An 18,903-nucleotide genomic window follows, 5' to 3' on the forward strand; every position below is an offset into this window, starting at 1 on the left:
TCCCAAGCAAACCATCAGACATTAACATGTTTGTTTCTTCTTTTTTTTTTGCCTGTCCCGTTTGGTTCTTTTGCCATCAGAATTGTTGTCTAAAGGCAAAGAAAGATGCCCAATGGATTTACTTTACCAAATGGACCATCCCAGCCTTGCTGTATTGGTCTATTTGATTCACCTTTGCTTTTATTGTTTATTTTATTTTCATTTGCTGAACACGGGACAAACAAACATGTTTGTTTCTGACAAAAAAGGACATTAGCAGAAAAAGAAATTATAACAACCCAAGTCTGCTTTTTCCATCTCTTACCAGTAAATCATCAACGTTAGATCCAGTGTCAGCAGCCTTGTAGTAATCAGTATGTTGATTTGAGGCATAGTCAATCCCAACGGTCTTTGAAGCTTTATCTGATCCACATATCTTACATGTTGCTGCATTTCCCATGGTTACCATTCAGACAGGAAAAGAATTCACAGCTTTACCTGAATATTGTCGCCTTTCTTTACTCTCTTTGGCCACTTTGTCAAATTCTTGCAGTTTCTCACTTTGCATCTCTCAGTACACTCCTGATTACTGGCATCCTTTAATCCTACAGTCCAATAAATTTGTACATATCTTTGGTTCAAACATATTTAATAAATTACCAAATCTTGCTTCCTTTTCTAATTAATTCTACTACATTTCCTTGTTGTTCCCTTTTATCACAGTGCAAGCTGAGGATCAGCCTCTAGCTCTGACTTAATGTACGATGTACTGTGGTCAAGGCCCAGTCCTGCCTACTCTTCCGCTGCCTCTCCTCTCTCGCAGTAAGATAACAACTGCAGCCATAAACATTTAACCCTTACTGTTTCTCCTGTCTTAGCTATTTTTACCATTCTAGACCTTCAGTTCCACAGACACAACCCACTGATGGGTGTGTGTGTGTTCATGGTAGGGTGCATAACAGCTGGGTTTCACTCAGAATGTAGACCACATGGCCTACGGTGCTTTCAGGAACACCAAGGGTCAGGATTCTGAGACAAAATTAAAAATGGAACACAGCAATAAAAAGATTTAAATAAGAAATGCACTAATTGAGATTTCTTTGGCCAATTCCATGTTTTTTTGCAAGTCTGACATGGTAATACATATTTTTGATGATTCTGATTCTCTTCTTTCTAAGAACTATAACTGTTCTTCAAAGCAAAATTAGCTGAAGCATAAATAGTTAACTGAAATGTCTGATATATTTTTCCTTACCAAACAAAAGCAACAGATTTATATAACAACAACAACAAAAAACCTTTCATCTTTTTTCAGCATGTTCATAACAGGCTTTCAGCCCTTCCTTCATTTTTACTCATCTCTATAATTGTCTACATAACTCCTCCGATCCTTTGCTCATACCGAGGCTGCTGGCTTGGATTGGCTCTGAGCTCTGGACGGCTTTAGCTTTAGTCCCTTTGCCTTGGTTACTTTCTTATAAATGTTCATGGTGGTGATTTAAGTGTTTGATTAGGTTTGCTGTTACAAAGGTTTTTCATGGTAGTGAACAGTGAGACTTTACCTCCAAAAGTTGACAGTACTGTTTATCCCCAACCTTATAAACAGTACTGTTTATAAGCTTGGGGAAACCTGCAGTCAGCTGAGACTGAAGAAGTCACTTGGATGAGTGACGAAACGTCCAGATGAACAGAATCAACCTTTGGAGATTTACTTACCTGGATGATTGAGAATGCATCAAGAAGTGAGTCTTTACAACACTAATGACATGTTAGTGTGTGGCTGTGAGTGTGTATGCAACTGTTTGGCTGTGCTGCTGTACATGTGTTGCTCATGCATAACGGGACATATGGGAGGCTGACAGAAACCACTGAAAAATGGACCAAGTCAGATCCGGTTAGTACAAGCAATCTAATTTCAACCTTACATAGAATTTTTCACTACACAGAACTCGTTTTGTGTGTGTGTGTGTGTATTCTTCAGTCTCCACTTTTTGAGTTTTTACTCATCTGCCTGCCTGATTCAGCTGTTTGCCAAACTCCACATGCAGAGATTGGATTGATTGAGATCCAGCTGTAATCTCTGTATCCGTACAGGATTTGCACAGATTCGCCTGGAGTCAGTCATGTAATGAAGGACAACACAAGTATGCTTACACTGGATGAAAATCAAAACTCTACTTATTATCACGAATGTCTCATTAACAGCTGCTTTGTGTACACGAGGTCACTTATGAACATATGTGCACTAGTATTGCTAGGGGCTTTAGCTTTAGTCCCTTTGCCTTGGTTACTTTCTTATAAATGTTCATGGTGGTGATTTAAGTGTTTGATTAGGTTAACCTCATGGTTAACCTTGTTTTAACCATGAAGGTTAAAACAAAAACGGTGAAAATCTTTTTAAAAAATTATACTATTTATGGTAGACAGTGGTACAGTACTATTTCTTTGACTTTATCCGTTACCTAGTGCAATTTCAACCACCTCCACATCTGTGCAAATCCCACAGCCCCTTTTCATGTTGTCCTACAGTAACACCAAAGCGTACGATAAGGCCACCACAGAATGTGGTAATGAAATTGTCATGATACACACCACGTGTGACAGATTTTACCTGACGCTTTCGTTCAGCTCTTTCCCGCTGCCGTCTCCTCTTCTCCCTGGCTTTCTGCAAAGCCCTGTAGTCTGGGTGTTGCTCAAGCTCGCGAGCTTTCTTAAGATGGGCTGCAGCGTGGGCCATGACTTCACCCTTCTACTTTTCTGTGTTTTCTCCTTGGTGCTAAAGTTTATAAATTCTGCCTAAAGCAAACTAAACACCTTCACTTTTTATATTTGTCAAAAAAAATGCCATACTATATAAATTATAAAAAGTTATTAGGCCTTGTTTTGCATCAGCATTATGCTAATACTAAAAGAAAAAACAGAGAAATATTGACTAATTACTCCGAAATGACTGAAAAAAAGACTTTAAAGAAGCGTTAACCCAAATTCAGTGAAAAATAAAATATTTTTAAAAAACTGTTGCATATTCCTCTTTTTCCTTTCTTCGGTTTTCTTTTCTTCCACCTTGTACAGCAGTTAGATTTCAGTCCTCACACAAAAACACAGGCATACACACACCTACAGGTGCTCAAAAAATGAATCCCTCCCCTCGTATGGTCCTATCAAACACGAACAAGAGGGATGATGACTGAAAAGGGCTGATGAAAAATGAACATAAGAACCACTCACACTCTCATCCTCATCACATATTTCAACACACAAACAGGGAATTACCCATCCCAGATGTACATGAAAACCCTCCATGTGAACAGATGTGGCTACAAAAGGCTCTGAGTGTGTACGAGCGTGTCCTTGCATGAGTGTTAATGTGCATGTGAGCCAGAGTCACAGGAAATTTTTCATTGTGTAAGGGATTTAAGGAGGCTGTGTGCTAACAGCCAGCTGACTGCTGCAGACACAGCTACTTCCTCTGCTGCTGTGAAAATGCTCTCCATCCTTAGCGAATGAGGTAAATGTGTAGTGAAGATTTAATAGGTCAGAAAGGACCATGAGACGGATTACAATGGTCGAAATACGGTAAATATTCTAGTCATGGTATGGTTAACCCCCAATTTACAAGTTCATAAATCTATAAAGTCTGTAAGGACTTTTTATTTTGTCGCAGTTTAAATGATGTATGCGTTTAGTTTCTTTTATTACATACTACAGACTTTTCCAAATAAAAATGGAAAAGAATGATGCAAAAAGTGTTCAAATAAAAATGAGACAAGACCATGAAAAGGGTGAACTTGGGTACAGGCTGTCCTACTGTGAGCCAGCAGAGCAAATGGGACACACCACTCTGTCCAGAGGGGGACCAGTGAGCAGAGAACAGTGGCTTCCAACCACCAAGTTACAGGCTTCCCCCTAAACGGGAGAAAGTGGGTCAGTCTGAATCTTAACTGCATTGCACCCTCCATAGTGGTGGCTGATAGAATTGAAGTTGACAGCTCCTGCATGTGAGTGTGCGCGCCCACTCCAAGCAGACGGGTGTCAAGGTCTCTCTCTGTCAATGCCGCTAATGTTAGGAGTTTGAAATTTCAGCACAAGTGACAGGGACACAATCTCACACCTCTATTTCTGTTCACACATTCTGCCTGATCGGTTTCACTGACTCAGTCAGCTACAGCAGCATCAGCAGCATTTATTTCTTCTAGTAATCATGAATGGGACAGATTTGCTGAATCACTCCACAACTGCAATAATGTTGTTTTCCTTTTTTTTTTTAACACTGGTGCACTGAACCTGACTGCTTCATTTAGTTCCATGACAATGCTGCCTTTAGAGAGACTGCACATTTCTTTTTCCTTTGCTGCTCTCTGCTGGTGATGAAGGGAATAAGAGAATCTTTTTTTTAAGGAAACAGCGTATGGATCTTAGAACCCAATCTGACCTAACAACAGTGTTTATATTGGAAGAAAAAACAACTGGCAGTAAACACAAGTAAAAAGAACACTCGACATTTTTGCATCATTAATCCATTATACTAATATTCAAAACAAAATAATACTACTCTGATCTAGGTTTTTGGAACAAGGAACCTTGAACAGAAATTTAAGGCTCCTTGTTAATTTATTCACTTGAATAAAAATAATACAGCTGTAATAATTGTAATAAACTGAAATTGTAATGTACATTTTTTCTGGTTTCTTTTCAAGCATAAACTTGTTTTTAACTGAAATTACAAGCACATGCTATTCACTAGGTCACCTATTCAAACCATTTATGGTCATAAAATTAAAACAGTTTATGGTTACAGATACTTTAGAATGTGGCTGGTTACTATATTCTCAGTGCCTGATTATGAATTTATTGTTTGATTTTACACTCAGTAAAAACATACTCTCAAAGCCTCAGATGAGGTTTTCCTCAATCATTGTATCTTAAAAGAAAAGGTGGGCTGGTCTTCCTTAACAAGGGAATGAAACAGATGCAAAATGTTTATTTTTATTGTATTTTTCATAAATTTGCAATTACCTTTGTTTATTTGTAACAGGCGGGCATAGTATATAAAGTCTGAGTTTTCAGGAAATGGATTCAACCAAAATCTTTTTATTTCACGAGAGATAATTTCGCCATTAACTACATTAACTTTTACATAGCAATATAGTTGGTACTGTCCAGTCACAGGACATCCTAACTGGACATAAGAAATTGTGGAGTCTCAAATGGAATGGAACTGCTGCACAATACAATTTTACTTTTTGGTTTGCTATTGTAATTTTAAATATATATGCATCGTTACTTGAAATGTATCACATACTGAAATACTTACTGGATGGGGGTTATTTACAACTAGTAGCATTTTGTTACAGTGAGCTATTGTAAAATTACTAACAAGTTCTGTTTGGATTGCCGAAGATGTGCAGTCTTTTGGAGGTGTACCTTCATTGGGTACACCTTCCCTTCCCTAAGTACACTAAAGCCAACTCTGTTTTACAAGTAAAAACCTTGGCATTACCCGAGTTCTTGAATTTCACATTAAACAGACAAAAATCTATAATTATTGATCATCATGTTAGCTGATCCAGAAACAGTGTCCTCAGTAATAAGTTATAATGCTATCATTGCTTGTCTGCAAATGCACGTGTATATGAGGAAGTGTGTGTGTGTGTGGTGGCGGTTATCCATTTGAGATTCAGGTTACACTGATGGGCGATCTGAAAGAAGGATGACGTGAGCTCTCGTTTCTGTTGGTCCAGTGGACCTGGTACATGGGGAGGGGTTAATGGTCTGCTTTCCTTTTTATAGATCCAAAGGCTTTTATTTGGCCCATTAGCATTCTTTGATAGACAGAGAGCACACACGCATGTTTCAAACTGTAAATGTGTGTGTGTTCGCAGAATTGTACAACTCCTTTGTCAAATGAACACACACTCATTTTTATATGAAAAGGGGGGTTATAAACAACCAAATTCACACTTTACATCTATGTTTCAATTTGTTCCTGTTTATTTTTCGACTTTTGTGCTTAATTTTCAAGCTGATTTTTTATTTAATAATGAATTTGACAGTTTTAAAAGGCAACAGGGCTTTAAAAAGATAGTTGCCTTCCATGGACTTCGATCTGTCCATCCATCCAATCTCTTCTGCTTATCCTTATCGTGGGGGGGCTCATGTTATGAAACACAAGCAAACATTAGGAGCAAGAGCAAAGGAATAAGCCATTATGTTTTTGATCACTTTCTTTAAATTGTGAGATAGGCCATTATCCTTGATGGAAGACGTGGCCTTCAAGTTGATAACGATTATTCTACCTGCTAATGGAGCTACAGTGCTGACTAGTAGAGTTCTCCCAGAGAAGAGTGTCTAACAGCATATAATGCATCTGAGATTTAATGGAGATATGATCTTTCTGTTTGAAAAAACTCATATAGACTTCTTAACGCGTTTAAATATTTCATAACCACAATTTTTATCTCCTCCCTAAAATTTGTAACAGCGATCGGGGATGGCTACCAGATTCTTTTTTTTGCCAACCCCTTTGAACCTTTGTTAGCTTTGAATAACTTGACCATTTTCAGGCCCGGGACTAATATAAAGACTCATGATGTCAATAACCACTATATTGTATTTTCCAATATATTTAATTTAGTAAAATATCCTTCATTATCAGATGACATCATTCCATAAGAAAGATTGGAGAAAAAACTAAATTTAAGTTAAGGCTTTACCATGCTTTAAAAGATTATGTATAGCAGAGTTTCACTTCTTAACTGTCCAAAGACCAAAAATAGCCAATTTACAGCATCGACTGAGGCCGATGACCAGTCAGTCAGCCTCACTTATTTCAAATTACAAGCCGGTCTGTTTCATGCATGTACAACACACACACAGTGATGTAGGCAAATCGTTGCATGCAAACCACATGATACTATGTGGTTAGCTTTAAGGCTTCTTATTGTGAGTGAAGACACGATGTTTGCCAAAATCACAGGTGGACCACCACAAATGTTCAAAACAAAAAAATCTAAAGAGACATTTAAACCACCTCCACCTAGCGAAACATGGAAACGTGGATTTTAAAGAAACTAACAAAGGCAAAGTGGCTAAAGCTATAGAGTTCAGAGCCAGTCACAAACAAGCAACCTTGGCATGAGCAAAGTCACTAATAGTTATTTTGTTTCATAAATCTGTTGCATCTGTGGGTGCACAGCAACTACACTTGAGTTCTAAATACTTCTTTCAATAGCAGAGCACTTTATTTTTACTTGTGAGAGAGGATCCTGTAAAACATACAGTTTGGGGGAAAATTTTTTGAGGGCAGTTTTTTTTAAAAATGATCAAAATATGATTTTGCATTGAAGAGAAGTTGATTTTTTTTTTTTGCTTTGATATGCTGACTTTCCACTTAAAAGGTTGATATTTCTATTTTTTATGTCTAATAGCTAAATTGTTAGCCTGTTTATGTTTGTGTAACAGAATTAATAAAATACATGGCTGAAGCAGTAATGGACTGCCTCAGAGACAGTTCCTAAATGCCATGTCTTTTTGAAAGCCTCTTTTAGTGCTTAAGAAAGGTCAGCACCATAAAATACACAGCACACATGCTTGCTCTCCATCACCGTCCCTGTTTTTTCCAAAACCAAATCATACAGAGTCAAATTTAATAGCAAGCAAACAAAGCAGGCAGTTAAGACTCCAGATCATGCCACACCCAAACACACACTAAGAAATAAAACTCGGATGCTTGGTGGGAGGGGCTGAAATGAGATGAGATTGAATAGAAGGGCACATTGTAGACATGACATAACCTTGATACATTATTATATAAAGAGAAAGTCAAATGAAGAAAGAGGAAGTCAAAAGGACCACACCCTGTTGCAAATGAAGCACAAAATGGAAAAATCTCATTAGTCACTCAGCTCATTTACACGTAACATGACTTGCTCCATTTGTTTGTTAGTGTTGTGCAACCGCACTAAAGCCCCCAATACACACACCCTCACAGACAGGCAGCAACACTAAAGGCAAACAGCAGTGCTACATTAACTGATTGCTTAAGCTTTTATTTTTTGTTACACAATGCCACAACCTTCAACTTCTTTCTTTTCCCAAATAAATTATGAACACTTTAAGAAAAGCTAGATGGCCAGTAATGCAGTGTAAGCAACTGCTCACGTCAATAAATTCATTATTCACTTCCCGTAACTGATGCCAGGGTTTATGAAGTGTTATATGTAAAAGCCATCAGTACAATGCAATGCCTCCAGCTACAACCAACATTCACTGCCTCCCTGTGATAGATGAGGGTTGGTAAGATAGCCGCTACAGTACCTTGCAAATGGCCAGTACCTGAATTTATAGCTTTCCCCTTTTCCCCTCTTTGAAGTTCTACCCAAGTCCCTTGGGAACACATGATGTCATCTTGCTTTTCATTTTAATTAAAAAGAGGCCTTGAGGCAAATGGAAAATAAATACTTGAAAGAGACTCCCATCCTATTATAGGATGTTATCAATGTTAAGTAGTACAATATACCAGTTATCACAACAAAAGTCTGTAGTTTTGTATACTAAATACTGAAGTATAAGTTCAAGCCATAGAGTCCCTAGCTATGTGTGGCTCCACAGCCTAGTGGTTCACACATTTACCTAACAAATGACATCACCTAACAAGATACCTGGTTTCAGCACCGTATTGCACAAAGTAACAATGCAACATCATATCAGCTGGGATAATGTTGGGGATAACCTGTGTAATTTTTTTACGTGATATAAAAGTATAAATGGTCTGGTTCTTATATACCGCTTTTCTACTCAGTCTGAGCATTCCAAGTGCTTTACAACTTGCCTCATTCACCCATAGAAAACACTTACGACTAGAGCTGGGCGATATGAGATTTTTTCATATCACGATATGTTTTTTTCATTTCAGGCGATAACGATATCTATCACGATATAAGCCAAATAACTATATTTGTAAGATTTAAATGTGCCGTTGCTCACAAGTAAAATGTGAAATAATCAGCAGCTTGTTTTTATTTAAATATTTATTTCCCATAATAAGTTCAACAGGGTAGATGTACTTAAGGAACATGAGACTTTTTCAGATAAATAAAGGCAAATATTGCAAACTACACAAAAGGCAGCCGCTAAAGCGTTTAAGTTTCAAAATAGAACAAACGAAACAGACTAAATTGTCAATTCCACTTAGAAACAAAATATTAATTCTAAAAATAAATCTTAGTTTGTTTTACAGAAGAACAGACAAAACTGACTAACTTTTATCAATATCAAATAAACTGAGAACTAAAAGGAAATTCTCAATCTCTCCTTGTTGTATAGCTTAGGTTTTCAAACAGTTTTAACAGTTACTTTAGTCTGACAAAAGCTGAATGACGAATTAGCGCTTCCAGTCAGAGACTGAGGCTACGTCCACGCGTACACGGGTATTTTTGAAAACGGAGATTTTCCGTTTTCGTTTTAAAAAATAATCCCGTCCACACATAAAGGCAGAAATGAAGGAAAACGCTGCTATGAACATGCCAAAGCAGCAGGTGGCGCTAGATTCCTAACCGTGCAGAAATGTTGGCCAATCAGAAGTCTAGAAGCCTCGGTGGGAAAAAGTAAACAAAGCTGGGGCATAGAAGCAGAACCGAGTCCTATGTGTGGAGGGACAGTAACTGTGTGTATATGTAAGCATTTAAACACTGCAGAGAGTAGAATTAACAGTATTGTAGAAATTCATTTCACCGAAACAATAACGTGGCGCACAGTGTGACGCATGCACCAGTTTATTGTATTTCCAGACTTGCTTTCGGCACAATTTACAGTGCATGCTACTCTGTTTTTTGTCAGACTTGAAATAGCCGAAATACCTTCACACTACGGAACTTCTATGGCTCTTCCGTTCGACAATCTCTCCGACATTGGAACCGTCATCTGTTTTCTCTTCGGTCACGCTCGGTTGATTTTTCTAGTCAGCACACTCATTTCCTCCATTACCCGCTGGCTCCATTACCCGCTGGCTGCTTCCCAAACAAACACACGTGCGGCTTGGCACTTGTGCTGTACGTAACAAGTCACGCGACGTGACGCTGCGGCTGTGATTGGTTCGGCTCTGCGCTACTTAGTTTGGATTGGCTGTTCTTTTTTTTCTTTTTTTTTAAGAGGACAAGAGCGGCGAGGTCTATCGCGATAGCTTAATTTCTCTATCGAGTAAAAGTTATATCGCGATACATATCGTTATCGTTCTATCGCCCAGCTCTACTTACGACGTAAGTGCTTTCTATCTAACATTCACACACATTTATTCTCCAATGAGAGCACCTCGGGGTTAGTATCCTGCTCAAGGATATTTGGCATGCAACCTGAAGCAGCCAGGAATTAAACCATCAACCCACTCCTGCGTTACAACCACAAGTGTCACAGCATGACATGTCATTGCTATAGTAACGCCTAGTACAAGCGTTACTTTAGATTCCCTAGTACACACAACAAAACAAGCCCGGACATCTCTGACAGTAAGAGTATGTGTCAGCTACTGGAACAACCACCAACAAACTCTGGAAAAATATGCAAAACATTTGTTCCTAAAGGTGGAACTAAAGGTTCCACCTTTTGCTAAAGGTGCTAAACATGGAAATGACAAACATGTTTTGCCACTTAAGGCAGAATCACAGTCAAGAACAATGAGGAGATACTAGCAGCTGGTGATGTGCAACCCAAATATAATCAAATGGCCTCACCGGGAGTTGATGGAGTACTGACTAGTTGCACACCATATGAAAGGACGCACAAACAGTGAAGGAAAATTCCTGATGCAGTTATAGAATAAAAAAAGCACGGCTGGCTAAAAACCTTCCAACGAGAAAATATTTTTCTTTTTTATTATGTGACAATATTGTGCAGCTCCTGATAAATTACAAGGTTGGGTTAGTTTAGTTATTTTTGAAATCAAAGTGTTTAGCTGTTATTTTACCTGCTATTTAAAATTTCTCAGGTAACATTACATAGGCTTACATTTGAACTTACATTTAACATCTGCTGTGTCACTGGATATTATGCTGTATGATCTCTAATGCAGTATAATGCTTCTGCAGCTGGCACCTTGTTTCAGTAGGTTCACACTTCAAATTACGTGGTGTGTCATCAATGACAGCAGCTCACTGAAAAAGAAGGATGAAAAATGACCTTCAATAATTTAAATGCGGCTGCCTGCAATCATCAATAACACATCTTTCTGTATCTTTCTTTCTGTATGTCTTGATATGAGTCAAAACTGACTCAAAATTGGACACAATAAACATCCAAGCATCCACTTATTTTCTTAACTGCTTATCCAATTCACGGTCTCAGGGGTGGGTTGGGGGGGGGTTGAAGCCTATCCTAGCTGTTACAGGTCAAGGGGAAGGGCACACCCTTTACAGATTGCCTATCAATTGCAGGGCTTACACATAGAGAAAGACATGCATTCATGCTCACATTCACCCCTACAGCTAATATAGAATTGGAAAATTATCTGTATTGTAAATTTTCTGCACCTTTTCTTTAAAGTTCACTGATTTCTTGATATGCTAGAATAACAAAATGATGACAGAGTGCTGTGTCAGATGACAAAGGGTATTGAGGCAGAAACTGATTTCACCTCCAATCTGAATGTGTTATGAATAATGAAGCGTGTGACCTAAAATCCGCTGCAGCGCACAGTCATGCAGGAATGCTGAGTGATGCCGTGATGCCATCACACAGAGAAAAAGAACAATGCAGACAATTAGTAAGACAGACATAAAAAACAAAACTGTGAGATGGCGACAAAGAAAACAAAACAAATGGGGGAAGAATTCACTTTATTGTATCGCCACTTTTTTCAGCCGCTTTTTAGATCTATAACCATACCAGTTCAGAAAGGAAAATGTTAGACCTAAGTGACACATAATAAAAGCACAAATGTCAGACTTAACTCTAATGTAACTGCTGCATGAGTTAGAAGGTGGGTCACAGGTTGTGTCATCTTCCTCGGTTTGTGAAAAAAAAGCAACATGCTGCTGTGCGTATGTGCACGTACATGATTGTGCGTGTGAACATTCAGTTCGATCAGCAAACTATTCTCAGCAACACAGTCAAAAGCTTTGATGCGTTTCCTATGAGAAAACCTTTGCTTACCCAACTTAAATTTGATGCAAGAGAAGTGGAGAGAAGGAGCATTAGGAAGGAGCTGACGGCTGGGGAGAGTGCACATTTACATAGATATGTCTGAGCTTCTGAGAAGTCCATTGATCACTAACCACACCCTGCTCTTGCCCCCGCCTTCTATTTCTCTCTAACGGGAATCAGCCTTATAAGGTCATTATAAATAATTAACTTCTAAATGCTTCTCACTGCCTTGGTCCAAAAACACCTGTCCTCTATGAAGCAGAGGACACATTTCAAGGGATACAATATTTACATAGTGTTGTTAGCTTTTCTTATACTCGGGCTGATATTCTCTCAAGTTTTCTCCTTATAATTTCATCTGTTTCAGTCTGCAACATTTTGTAAAAATGATGGTGAGGTATTACACATCAAGTGATGCTATCTCTCTCCTTGAAACATCTATAAGGAAAAAACATGCCAGGAAAAGATGGTGTCAGACGTAAATAGGGCACCCAAGCTAGCTGTGAGGTTGAGTCAGGGTGTTGTTTGTACCCCAGTATAGACATGCTCATGTGCTCTTTGGATTTTGGATCTTGGACAGGAATACCAATGGATTTCTCTACACAGTATCACCATTACCTAGTACTGAAACACAACACTCATGTGTATTGCTTGTACATTGCATCAGAGCTCACCAGCAATGTGGCTCATCTGTATTTGGAGAACATTTTTCTAATTACTTGCTCTTTGATAATAATTGACTAAAGCTAGGTGTCAGTATTTAAAAATAATTGGTACTAGTAAAATGTTTCAATTAACAATTAACCAGTTGGCAAAAATAAATTATTCAGAATATAAGTAGTGAAAATTACAATAAGCATTCTGTATTCTATTGTTGTGTTGTGTTGGTCCAAAAGCTCCAAACTACAAAAACATAAATCATTTTCCTTGTATTATATCAACAAATTACAAGAAAAAAGCAGCTTTACATTTTTTGTTAAAAAACAAAACACTTTACTAATTCTCAAAATCTCAAAATTAACATTTGACAGACTGAGTGACGAACTGGTTAATCCGAAAGATGATGCAGTAATGTGCCATTTTGCTGATGGTATAGTATATGAATAGTGAGAAAGTGTAATTGACAGCTGTATCCTGCTGAATCATATCTATACAGAAATAATCTGGAAGCATTAAGCCCACATTATAAATTGTTAATGGCATTTGACAACCATAGGGTACTGGAGTTGTTGACCTGCAGTCATTTACAGGTTTTTGCATGAATTTATAATCAGGAATGTGCTGTTAAGCCTCTGGTAAATACTAATATACAGTTTAATGCTTTACCTACATGTGCGTTTAGCAATTTGAATGAATATAGAGTATTTGACCCCAAACATTTCCAGTGGTTATATGTGGGTGTACATTGATGTAGCTGTTCTGAAGTAATGTAATGAAGATCTTGGCTCCATTAGGACTCCCTTCCTGCAGAGTCCCATCATGAGACTCCCAGTGGGAAAAGACAGACAGGCAGGCAAAAACAGAAAGGCATAAAAGCAACAGACAGAGAGGCGGAAAAGAGAAAGCTGAAAATGTCAAAGGCTGCAGTGTAATCTGACCTCCTTGCACATCAGGACATGAGTGTAGGAACTAGTGGAGAGGAGTGCAGGGCAAAAACAGTGTGTGTGTGTGTGTGTGTGTGTGTGTGTGTGTGTGTGTGTGTGGGGGGGGGGGGGGGGGGTATTTTGCCGGGAAATGAGAGATGGGTAGGGAAGGCAGCCAAAAAGACAAGGAGAAAACCAACCTAAAGAGTCAAACCCCTTTAAAGAGGAAAGAACGAGAAAGCAAGGCTCTCGAGGAGAAAAGACAACTGGCAACCAGAAAAGAAAGTGGAGAGGGAACGCAGCGCAAGAAAAGGTGTCAAAAGAAAGGAGCATGCAGCGACAGGGCTTGACACTTGAAATAGGACCTTCATATCAAGTCCTGAATAAAAAACAGGTCAAGCTGCCTAAACCCATCATCGTTGGATATAAAATGAAGGCATTACGCTTTTCTGGGTTTTATATCTGTATCTACATGGGGAGCAGCATTTTTCCACCAAAGCAAAAAGGTTCAAATAGCTCCTTGACTTGTCTTAGACTGCAATGAACATAAAATCTAGTAGAATCAATCTCTGTTCCTAAGAATCTACTATTCGAGCCCAGGAAAGTAGCTTACATATTTTGACGCACTCCACATATCTTTCAGATAGAGGAGGGAGTACACTGCAGAAAGCAATCATTTAACAACAGCTCAGAGTAGCGTGCAAATGAACAGTGACATTGGTCCATTGCAGTGAGCGCAGAGACATGGACACAAAGCCATTTGGCTGGGAAAAAGCGATTTCTCTCCAGGACAATCACGAGAGAGACAGGAGTATTTTTAGACCTGAAAATAAGATCTTCACATCCCAGTCTCCCTTAGTCATGTTCTCCTTTTGTGTCAGAGCTGTTTTATTGTTTTAGTGAACTCCAGCTCAACGATAAGATTTCGATTATTCATAAGATTAAACATTAAAGTGCTGTAATATATTACATTTATTCATGTCAACTTGCTTTTTTTAAAGTTTTGCGCATATTGTCTATCTGTGGTTTGGAAAGTACACTGGAGATGAAACAAAGTTTGGTTGCAGGATTAAAATCTTTGAAAGTTCAGTTTAGAAAAACACAAGAATCGTTCCTGCAGTCAATCCTGTTTCTTCTGACACCTTAAAGTCCTCCATAAACCAAGGTATCGTTATTAGAAAGACATTTTCTGATGTATTTAACAGATAAAATCAAGAGTATCCACTCAGCTAGATGCTTTTTCACACTTGCAAGACAACAAGACAAGACAAGTGTACTCTTTGTGCCAAAAGCCTATTAATTGGACAGTATCCCTTTGATGTGCCATAGTCTTTCTTGCAAGTTAAAGTGATGTATCCCAAGAGGCCAAAATGTGCTATTTTTTATACTCACGGTGAGTAAAATTATCACACGTATCACATGATTTGCCTTCACATAAGAACTCGCTCTGTACCTCTCCTTGCTGGCCCATGCGCATTTAGGATACTTAATTTTCACTGTGCTCATTAAAGCCATTTCCAGCAACAGCAGATATAAAAAGGCTTTGATAAAACCAGTGTGCCCTAACAAAATGGCAGACAAAGAAAGCTGAAGCTTGCTGGTGAAGAGAGTCCAACATAAAGCAAGAACAAGACTCAGGAGTTAGATGGGACCAAAGCAGGGGGTGAAGAAAGTGAATATCAGAGTCATTCATAACGATACACAGAAACCTGAATCAACTTCCAACACAAGTTTTCAAAGATTTGTAATATCTTTTTGTGTTTTGGGCATACTGACTATATAAAGTATTTTGATTTTGCACCACTGTTTGCTCAGCTGTGGTGCATTATGCACCCAGTGCACTCTACTGAACAATTCGTTACTCATCATTGCCTCAGGCATCTTTTCCTACATTTTTCTCTGTAAAAAATAAAAATAAAAAAGTAATATACAGTCATGTGAAAAACTGTTTTAACAGGACTCCATGCAGTCCTGTTATGATTCACTAACTTGTGGAACCACCTTAAGGAGCAAAAAGTTAAAGTAATCTTTTAGCAGTATATTGTTGTGAAAGATCTCCACTCTTCTTTGCTTTGCTGAGGCTTGCAAGCTCTTCTTTATACAGCGCTCTCTCACCACATCATTTCCATCAGATGGAGGTTTGTACTTTGGCCCATTGCAACACCTTGATTCATTTATTTTTTTGTAGATTTGATCCTCAGACACCTGTGAAAACTTGTTTTTCAAATGATTGTACGTACACAGTGCTAATCAAATTTATTAGACCACCTAAAACTGTAAAAATTCATATTTTAGCATTAAAAATATATGAGTTAAAGGGCTTGCACATACTGGTGTATTAATGATTACATGTATGTGAAATTAGTTTTAGTCATTACCAGTTCCAATGATTTAGTGCAACTGTGGTGTAAAATGTAAAGTGGGTGATGGTCTAATAAATTTGTTAAGCACTATATATTGGAAATCAATAGGTCAGTGTCATACAGCCTCAAGCTGTAAGGTGTGGCTTATTGTACCAGTTTAGCCTCTAAACAAGCTTTGAGTGTCACAGCCTGTTTAGAGGCCTAAACGTGAATCCAGTTTGTTATCTGAAAATTAAGAAATCTATTTTCTGCTTTCATTGTGGAGCACATCAGCATAAGTATGCAAATTGCATTTTTTTTAAACTAACTATAGTAAACCTGTAGACGATGTGATTAGTTGACCACGAACAAGCAAGCACACGGATGAGCAGTGCGGCGTTTGATATTTCAGTGCCATTTAATTATAAAAAAACAAAACCTCCGGGGTAATTCAAGTATCTGAGCTCAAAGGCCCCACCCCAAAAGAAGGGTCTAAGTGTGTGTCTGTGTGTGCAAGTGTACATGTAGCACCACAGTCCATTACTGAAATCACATTAGCCTCAGAGAGTGCACTGAGACAGGAAACAACCCTCTGCCATCTCCTGACTCACTTCCACCGAGCAACCAAACACACATTGCATGATCAGGCCTAGATGGTAACGCTTTACATCCATTTTCTTGTTCATACTGAAAATTTATGAAAATTGACTTTTGGATATAGATAAAGGGACTCTATATATTACTAGCATGTGTACTCATAAAAGTAAATCTAGAACTTAGTGATAAATAAACAGTACTGTTAGTCTGTAAGTCTTGAGCCATCCCCTCATTTCTTAATATTTTGTTTTCAAGGAGCCATACTTTCATGTAATTTTTAAAGTGGTCCTGGGCAATAGTTCTGCAGGCTTCCTGGAGGTTTTTCAGTGTTTTTCTTGGATATTGGCTTCTTTTTCCATCCAGTCCAGTCCTTATACCTGACCATTTTCATACAAATGTTTAAAAGGAATTTTTTTTTTTTTAGTATTAAGCCATTTAACAAAAACACTGAACTATAAAGCACTCAAACATAAGCAAAGTGCCTTACTATAACATGTTCTATTTCTTTACCTGAATCTACAAAAAATACCAATGACCAAACAGTTTGACACACATAAAATCCACCATGCAATACCATCTGCACAGCATCTGATTGGAAATGACTTCATTTTCCAGCATGACAAGGATCCCAAACACACTGACATACAGTATTTTACTGTATGCCAGTGTGTACACCTGGGTAGAATAACATACAATGGAAGAGAATCAATCCTGGATTGGCCTCCCCAGGGCCCAGACCTCAATTATTGAAATAGTGCGGATCTTGACAGAGAACAGAGCAAAAAGCAGCCAACGTCTAAAAACGAAGATTTGAATGTCCTTCATGAAGCCTGGAAAACTATTCCTGAAGACTACTTAGAAATGATCAGAAAGCTGCCTAAGAGAGTTCAGGCTTTATGGAAGAATAAAGGTGCCCATGCCAAAATTGACATTCAAGCTCACTACCTCTGTCTGTTTGCATGTTTCAATAAATTGCTGAGCTTACTGTATTTCCCATCTTTTTAGTGAAATGTAAAGAAATGAGTGGAGACTTTTGCACAGCACTCTATGTGAGGTTGTTGCAGATATCACATACAGTGTATGCGTGTCATTTCAAGAGCTTGAGAGTCTCAGACACAAGTCTATGGACCTACAAATATTTGGAAAAAAAAAAAATCACATCTGAAGTTCAAACTAATCAAGCAAATATTCAGAACTATAAACAACTTGCAGTGTGTCATGATATGGCCGATCCAGACAGTAAACTTTCAGTGGTAAATGATAACATGTAAACATTCTTCACTGAAGCCCCTCGACCAGAGCAGACCTGGTGGTGTTTATTTTGACGGCCATAACAACTGGCACAGTTGGCCTGTTATCACACAATGCTGAAGCACGTCCCTCTACGTCGCTTATCAAAACAGATGGTTGAGGAGCTTTTCTATTATTAACAGCTAATTTAAACACAGTTTATGCAGCATCATAGGAAAATCTGTCTTCTCGGCAGCGCCGATGTGATAAAGCACGGCAACGCCTATGACCGCTCTGCCTAGGCGCACAGCATCATCAGCAGCATCAGCATCAGCGCTTTGGACTGCTCGTTACACGGCTGACTGGGCCAGCTAGTGCAGAGAGCAGGCTGCGGACAGACACCCACCTGGCGTATACGGTTTTGGTGCAGCGGTGGTGGATTTCCATCCTCGAGGGACGTGCTGCTCGAAGAGGCCGTCTTTAAGTCACGGTTGGAGCCGCCGCCCCTGGAGTGACTTTCTTCGGGGCTACTTGACATTCCGTCTCGGGCTTGCTGCTTCTGCTGGAGGAGACACGGGGGTCCTTTACCCGACCCACTGTGGATTTCTGTGCACGCCTCAGCATCCACGGCGCCCGGCAGAGCCCGGGATCATTATGCGTCGTCAGAGAAAGTCTTTAATCAAGCTCGACAGAAGCTAATACAGCGATTCTTCCAGATGGTAAACCAAAACGAGCGCTCCCTCCTCTCAGGGATGCTCCCGGTGTGCTGCTATGGCCTGCGCGCGTGTTTGTGTGTATGGAAACGTGAACGCGCTTCAGATGCGCTTCCCCGAACCTCCGCAGGACCAGTGTTGCCTTCGTGGACAACCGGAAACCTCGACAGTAGACCTTGGCAGTGATGACCACCCTGAATGCGACCAGAAGTAGCCTCAGAGCACCTTTTAAAGGGGCGCACTGTGCGCAGACATTTTTTTTAACACATCGCATCACTTAAAGCATACATTGTCACCATATAGTGCTTTACTGCATAGTAAAGC

The 18,903-nt window shown here is 39.0% G+C and overlaps 1 protein-coding gene across 1 annotated transcript in view; it reads right to left on the minus strand.

The window, feature by feature from the left end:
* The window catches only part of ank2a (ankyrin 2a, neuronal), an 85,663-nt gene extending 66,979 nt beyond the window's left edge, over positions 1 to 18,684 (minus strand). The window contains exon 1 of the mRNA XM_086295888.1: positions 18,273 to 18,684. Within this exon, the coding sequence (XP_086152014.1) occupies positions 18,273 to 18,404 (132 nt within the window). The 5' untranslated portion in view covers positions 18,405 to 18,684. The remainder of the gene's footprint in view (positions 1 to 18,272) is intronic.
* Between the last annotated feature and the right edge of the window lie 219 nt (positions 18,685 to 18,903).

This window comes from Aulonocara sp. 'chitande type north' Nkhata Bay, linkage group LG6 (genome assembly GCF_057382095.1).
Source record: "Aulonocara sp. 'chitande type north' Nkhata Bay isolate Kocher_YH1m ecotype deep benthic linkage group LG6, A_spYH_male_GT1.1, whole genome shotgun sequence".
Classification (NCBI taxonomy): Eukaryota; Metazoa; Chordata; class Actinopteri; order Cichliformes; family Cichlidae; genus Aulonocara; species Aulonocara sp. 'chitande type north' Nkhata Bay.